The sequence below is a fragment of the Pinus tabuliformis genome, chromosome 2_2 (genome assembly GCF_031772625.1).
Source record: "Pinus tabuliformis cultivar Carrire ecotype Pingquan chromosome 2_2, CPIR1, whole genome shotgun sequence".
Classification (NCBI taxonomy): Eukaryota; Viridiplantae; Streptophyta; class Pinopsida; order Pinales; family Pinaceae; genus Pinus; species Pinus tabuliformis.
The window spans coordinates 450,412,306-450,419,763 of NC_142300.1; the positions used below are offsets into that span (position 1 = coordinate 450,412,306).

Genomic DNA, 7,458 nt, shown 5'->3' on the forward strand with positions numbered 1-7,458 from the left:
ATCAGATATGACCGCATTTCTGAACGACAAAAGCGCCTGCACGTCCTTTCTGTCGAGAAGTGCGTCCATGGATGATGTCAATGCAGTTTCCTCGTCGAAAACAAGATCGTCATCATCGAGATGCAGAGAAGAGCTCCGACCCGGCATGCTGTTGACGAAGTGATGATGGTATAAAGCACGTCCCCCATGAATATGAGAGGAATAATATGACTTCCTCATTGAGATACTAATAGTCTCTGCTGTTACAGCATCCAGCAACATTGTAGTTGCCATGATTAAAAACCAAACAATTTGCATGATCACCATCTTTGAACACACACCAGCTTTATTCATTTCTCTATTTTCCCGACTCCAAGCTCTATAATGCCTCGCTTCTGAGCTAGCATGTGTAAGGGAGATATCTCCAAGCTCTATAATGCCTCGCTTCTGAGTTGCGAGTATGTGCAAGGGGGATATATATAGAGAGAGGGGGAAACAAGAGCTCTCAAATCATTGGAGGTCGATGCACAGCAAATTGAAACTAATCGGTTGTGGCGGTGTGTAAAGTCCAAACACGCAAACACGCAAATTTCGTGGTGGAATTTCCTACAGAGAGACGTGCCGTATTGGAACGTATGAATTGATTCAAGTCGCAGCCTTCCAAGTCGAGTGGCAAATATCAAGTTGGTTGGTGGCAGTTCAGTCAGCGGCCCAAGGATTATTAATTGTATGCAGTTGATGGAAATTCAGTACCTACCTAACGATTCACGCCCAAGGATTATTAATTGTATGCAGTTGATGGAAATTCAGTACCTACCTTATGATTCACGACAAGGGGTTAAATTTGACGCCCGTATGCCCGTTTTTTTGAGTTTTTACACGTTAAATACGATTGGTTTCCAAATCTGCACGTCATCGCTGACTGGCTAATAATATTTTAAAAAGTCATATTGATGGGTATATTGAAAATTAACTAGTTTTAATTTTTATATATATATTATTATATATACACCGGACCATCAGAAGGGACGGGTCACTACACGTGACAGTAAAGACAGTTATATCGTTCCTGCCTTGTGGGCAATACCGGGCTCCCATGGGGTTTCAGTTTGAAATTTCTGTTTTACAAACGGTTATTGCTCAGCTGTGCCTCATGGCTATCGCGAAATTCCAGAAGCCAGAGTTGACACAATCACTGGAAACAAAAAGGTTTTCGGGATCGAAGACTTTCCCCGCACGCAAGTTCTCCACGCCGCGGTTTACTTGAAATCCCACCGAACCTAGACAAATACCGACGAATTTGGGGGTGTGGCTGGTAAAGATGGCTGGATTGAGCATATATAAATTAAGCGAGAGGGTCGATGCCCATAACAAACGAGGGATCAGTAATCAAGGAAATACTAATCAAGAACTATGGCTAAGTATAATTCAGAGAATGGGCTGGGTGTGGGTTACAGCGTGGAGGATGGAATTGACCAAGTGGAGATCGATCCGAGGTTGCCTCTGCTGCAGGATGCTGATCTCAGAGACAAGGTCGTTCTTCTCAGGGTCGATCACAACGTTGTGAAGAAAGGCAAGTATACAGTTCTTTCATTATTTCATTACCCCAAATGTTTATCAAATCCCCTTCTTTTTGAATTCTCAGGGTCGTTTTCCAGTGCAATTTTAGGGCATTTTGCTTCATCTGGAATTTATTCGAATAATCTGAACTATCATGTTAACACTATTATTATAGTTATAAAACTTGCTACCATTTTTTATGAGAATATGACTGAGGACTGGTTTTTTTTTCTCGAACTGTCTTGCTGAATAGTGTCTTCCTCCTTTGCTACCAATTCATCCACTCCAAAAGGATTCTTCAGAGGTAACAGGGGGAACTGAATACCTTATCACCTTGAGAACCTCGCCTCATATTTAGCATTGTAATTCTGCCCTAGAGCATCCATACTTTCTCTTCCACGTTCTCTTATCTCTAATTGTTATTTTCCATGTTAATCTTCACTGCATCTGTTTGATTTTGATGTTCCCTACCTGCATACTTGAGCCAATTATTTTCCCTTGAAATGCTTGTCTTTCCTTTGAACTTCTTTTCTCTAGCCCCCCAATTTCCTTACTTAAAGAGAAAGGTAGTCCTGGACTTCAGCATAATTCCTTTGTACAAGTTGGCATTTTTACATATGGCACATCTTTCAGTGTGACCATGAGAGCTGGCCATCTTTAATCTAGGCTACATCTGTTTATATCTTGATGTTCCCTACCTGCATACTTGAGCCAATTATTTTCCTTTGTAATGCTTGTCTGTGTAATGCTTTTCTCTAGCCCTCCTGTTTCCTCACTTAAAGAGAGAGGCAGTCCCAGGCTTCAGCACTAATATATGTTTTTCCTTGTATTATATATCATGACTCATTTATGAAATGTACATCAAAATTTGTAAAACAACATTGGAAATTTGTAAAATTTGTGAAACTACATTAGAAAATTGTTTTAAAACTTTTTAGTTCCCGGAATTTTTAGGTTTCCAGGTTCCATTTATACTGTAAACGGTTATTTCAGGGTTTCATAGCAGCATTTTTTTTTTAAATTTTTGAATCACTTCTAGCCTCAGATCTTGAATATTTAAATTAAAATTAATGGCCATTGGTAGTAGTCTGCCTGACAGTTTTGTGATGCCAGTTCTATTGTTGATTTGTTAACCTAAAAGAGTGCGGGTTCTTTGTATTGATCTACTGTTCTGAGTATGTTCTAAGGTGTTATCATTGGATTCTGTTTCATTAGAAGGTGTCTCAAAGGTTTTTAATGGTGGTGGGTGCAGGTAAAATACTAGATCAATACAGAATTGATGTCACTTTACCAACTATGTACAACATAGTCGAGCGAGGTGGAAGGTGGGCTCAACTGTTTACCTTCTAGACCTATTTTACACCCCTTAATCCTGTGTTTAGTTCAACTATGTACAACATAGTCGAGTGAGGTGGAAGGTGGGCTCAACTGTTTACCTTCTAGACCTATTTTACACCCCTTAATCCTGTGTTTAGTTCAGCTTATTGTGCATAGGTAGTAGTGATGAGCTCATTTGAACTGAAACTGGAATGTGCAGGCCCATTATCATGACTCACATTGGACGCCCATATGATAAGAAGACAAAAACTATCTCTACTCTCCAGGATGAATCCGTGGATGCTGTTGTTGCGTATTTGCAAAGGAAGCTCCACATCAAATTTGTAGTTCCCCGCTTCAATACAACGGAGAAAAATGGAATTCTGGATATTGACACCTCCATCAACTGGCTGATCCATGACCTTAAGAGTCGGAAGATTGGTGGAATCTACCTGCCAAATACTCGGTGGTTTGCAGTGAGTTCTTTAGCATGATTCCTGTGTTTTTTGCTTCTCCCGGCTTAATTTCCTTTGTCCAATATGTAGTAAATTACTAAATTCAGGGTCGTAGTATTCTGGACTAGTCATTTATTGAAAATGAATTTATGTTACTAGCACAGGCCTAACCAAACGAATGTCTGATATGTAACTTGATGTTACAAAGCTAAAGGTTGCTTGTTTGGTTTCTAACATTTGAGGTGGAGTTCCAAGTATTTGAGCCCATTTGGGTGAACTTGAGATATCTTCTTCCAGTGTCAAGTTGCATATCAGAGCCTGATTTAGTTGAATCTGTGCTAGTGTCCGTTTTCAATTCAGCTAATTTATGTCTAGATTCAATGTACTGTTATGCATGCAGGAGCACACAAAGAGTTCACAGATCACCCCACCTTCGTCCAGGCAGCGAATGTACCTGGCTTATCTGGGTGCAATGAACTCTTTGGTGATCTGAACTTGATCATGTCTGGTCACAAGAAGACAAATTCTTTAGAATTCTGAGACTTGTGATCTAGAACCCAAAGCCTTTATGAATAGAGACCTGAGAACTCAATTACTTATATTGAGTTGACATCTAGGTTTTATTTACCCTTGAATGAAAAATAATGGGGCTGGTAGCAGTGACCAGCTATCTAGACTCAATGATTGAATATAATCATCTCTTTATAATTTATAAGCATCTTCCAGAAAATAAATTAAGAATGGGAAATTCTTTATTCTGAGCCATTATATGAAATATGGTGATGAAGACAGGAGAAAAGCTCTAAAGAATTGTCATTCAGGTTCATGCTCTATATTTCAACAACCTGGAAAAATCACAGAAAAGTGTCATCAACACGTCTCAAATGAAAGTGTAGCAATGGCACTTAAGTTAATTGGTACAACAAAGCATGGAAATTTTGTAACAATTATAAATACAATTTGCAAAAATTAGAAGAAACTTGTACAAATAAATATTAAAAATCATGTGATGGGCAATTTAAAAGTAAAACCGTCATAAAAAATTCTCTGACGGATAAAGGCACTCGTCAAATTTAACCCCTGATTCATGACCAAGCCTCAAATCAATCGTATCAAGTTGGTTAATGGCAGTTCAGTCAAGTCGCAGGGGCCCAAGGATCATTAATTGTATGTAGTTGATGGAAATTCAGTACCTACCTTACGATTCACGACCAAGCCTCAAATCAATCGAGTTGTTTGAGTTAACCACTTCTCACCGATGTTCTTCTTTAATGGAAAATATATTTAATTTAATTTGTTATATAATTTTGGAGTTGTTTTAGTGTGATTTTTTAGATTTTTTGGTGTTGTGGAAATTCTGCAGAAAAATTTGACATGAAATTTTGATTTGTGTTATTTAAACTTGTTTTTTGATTGTATATATGGATTTAGCACCCTTAAAAACCTCTAAAACACTTCGATTGTGCATGGATCACCCATCAAACTTATGATTTTAATAAATTCATGTTAGATTTTAGAAAAATTAAACCGAAAAAAACCCATAAAAAAGCTTCCAAAAAATCGTACTAAAAACAACTTATATAATTTTAAAATATTATAATTTTGATATTTTTATAAATTATATATGAAAATTTATTTTTATAGAGAAAATAAATTTTAATATAATTGAGCTGTCGATTAGTTAAAAAGAAAAAGATAAATATGTTTAGTTGTTATTTCTGAATGTATTTGATTCATTACTTTTATTTGCAAAAAACTAAAAAAGAGTGGGCGGTTCTTTTCATTCATGTCTATTCAAAAATTTAAAGTCTTACTCGATATTACTTTCAATTTACGAAAACTTACTATATTATTATTGTTTCATATTAATTTTAATATGAATAGTACTTATCGTAAAGCTTAAAGTTTACTTTATTATTATGGTAAAAAGTATAATAATGGGTTTATGGGTTCTCAAATAATATTTAATTTTAATTAAGTCTTAAGAATTAGTTTAACTGGAGTCCTCGTTTTTAAGTACCTCATGGATCGGAGGTTATATGGTCAATTTGGAGGTCACATGGTCAATTCTCCTCCCAAATTTTTCCAAGGGAAAAAAAACATTTAACCCTAATTTCATATGTGAAATTATATAAAGCTATATATTGTGCTAGAAATTGGTGTAAGAAATTTCTTTGTTTTTGGCATAAGCGAAATTAATGTATAAAATCTCTTTGTTTGTGGAACCAAGGATCCTTGACACATTGGTATATGAAACTCTTTATTATAGAACAAGTGCCACATAGTAGCTCGTACCTCCCGCTTAGCTTAAATATAGTTTAATCACCAAAAATAAAAAATGTTATTAACTAATATGGTTTATATTAACATATATACACTTTAATATATATATATATATATGTGTGTGTGTGTTTATTTTTTATATTCACGTGTGTTTATTTTTTATTAATATATATAATTTTTTATAATTAAATTTATTAAAATATATTTTTAATATAATAATAAGTCATCTTAAATTGAAAATATGGAGAAAAAACTAAAAATCATGAAAACTAATAATAATAAAAATAAAAAAAATAAAAATCACAAAGTTAAATAAAAAGGAAATAAAATAAAAAACCAAAAATTAGTAACTAATAGAAATAGAAGTTACTAAACAACCCATAATAAGACCTCAACCAATCACTTTATAAATAGATTTAAATAATAATAATAAATAACAAAATAAAAAACCATACTCTATTTTCCTTCAAATATGCACATATAATTTGTTTAAAAAGAAATTTAATTTCTTATTATAAATAAGATATAAAATAAAAATTAAATATATAAAACAAATAAAAAATATATACATTAACATAATCCAGCCTAATCAATCCCACCACATGAAATGGCTCTACCATCAAATGGTTTTTTGACTTTCAAAGCCTCTAATGAGAAAGTTCTGTAATGGTTTGTACGGATTATATTACAAAATTTCAAATCACATTTTCATACATACCAAATATGGGGCAAGCGATTTTATCAAGAAAGTAGGTATAGCTTGATTCGCAAGACATTTTTTCAACAAGCTATGTTCATTTTCCAATTTTATTGCGCCCCAACCCTGAAGCAAGTGATTTTATTAAAAAGGACAGTAAATGTTCATGGTCGAACTTTTCACTTTCCATTATCTAATTATGGCAATGTTATTAACTTCTTCGTTTCCTTTTTTGTTAAGTCATTTCAGCATGCACGGAGACTTTAGAAATGTTCTAGAAATGAAACAGATAATTTTTCTCTCTGTTCTTAACTCAACAGCTGCTGATTAAGAATGATAATGAAGTTTAAGATTTGAAATTATATAACTAGCATGTAGAGATTTTTAAGACTTTCCGTTTAAGTTGTTTGATCTGCAGAATTTTAGTGTTTTTGGTGTTTTTCACGAAGCTAAATTTATTTATAGATTCAAAATATCGCTAGATTCCTATGAAAAAGCTATTTGTTTATTAATTAGAATTCACCATAATAGCTATAAATTAAGATCTATTTTTCTATATTTATTAATTAAAAAAATCATTTAACCATATAAATTAAAATAATAACACATATTCATAATCATGGTATTTTAGAACTTCATAATTAAATTTAATTAATAAGAAAAGAAAAATTCAATATTTACAATAAACCATTTTTTTTTCAATTCATATAATGATTTTATATATAGAGGTGTGGAATTTCTATAAATATAGATAATATTATTAAGAACCAACATATTGCATCTTGAGAGATTTGATTCATTTCTGGGCTCTTGGTAGATCCAAAGTTAAAATGGATCTATGCTGGTGATATACTAATTATTATAGAAAAATTTAAAAAATCTATTAATTCTGGAGAAATTGTTGAATTATTATTATTATTATTATTGTGTCTAGGTTGAACCTAGGGCTGGACCAACCCCTATATTGGCTAGAAGAAGTATCAATCACCCACAGTGGATGTAAAAAGTACATACACAACTTGTTAAAACATGACGTAAAAAGACGACACCATAAATCAAATTGGCTTCCAAAATATATAGCTTTTATTTATAAAAAAATTATATAACTTAGAAAACTTCATGTTCTTCTAACAATGACATGTTACTTTTTCTGTAAAATATAATGCA

At 33.3% G+C, this 7,458-nt stretch overlaps 1 protein-coding gene across 1 annotated transcript; it reads left to right on the top strand.

The window, feature by feature from the left end:
• Positions 1-1,038: 1,038 nt before the first annotated feature.
• Positions 1,039-3,819, top strand: LOC149193193 (uncharacterized). Its single transcript, XM_089406555.1, has 3 exons — positions 1,039-1,552; positions 2,792-2,864; positions 3,077-3,819. Exons 1-3 carry the CDS (start codon positions 1,393-1,395, stop codon positions 3,348-3,350), a joined length of 507 nt encoding a protein of 168 aa, XP_089262681.1. The 5' UTR covers positions 1,039-1,392; the 3' UTR covers positions 3,351-3,819.
• Positions 3,820-7,458: the final 3,639 nt, after the last annotated feature.

Coding starts and splice junctions, on each gene's coding strand:
- LOC149193193 (XM_089406555.1), top strand. CDS start 1,393: ATGGCTAAGTATAATTCAGAGAATGGGCTGGGTGTGGGTTACAGCGTG. Junction 1,553..2,791: donor TCACAACGTTGTGAAGAAAG/GCAAGTATACAG, acceptor TGGTGGGTGCAG/GTAAAATACTAGATCAATAC. Junction 2,865..3,076: donor ATAGTCGAGCGAGGTGGAAG/GTGGGCTCAACT, acceptor TGGAATGTGCAG/GCCCATTATCATGACTCACA.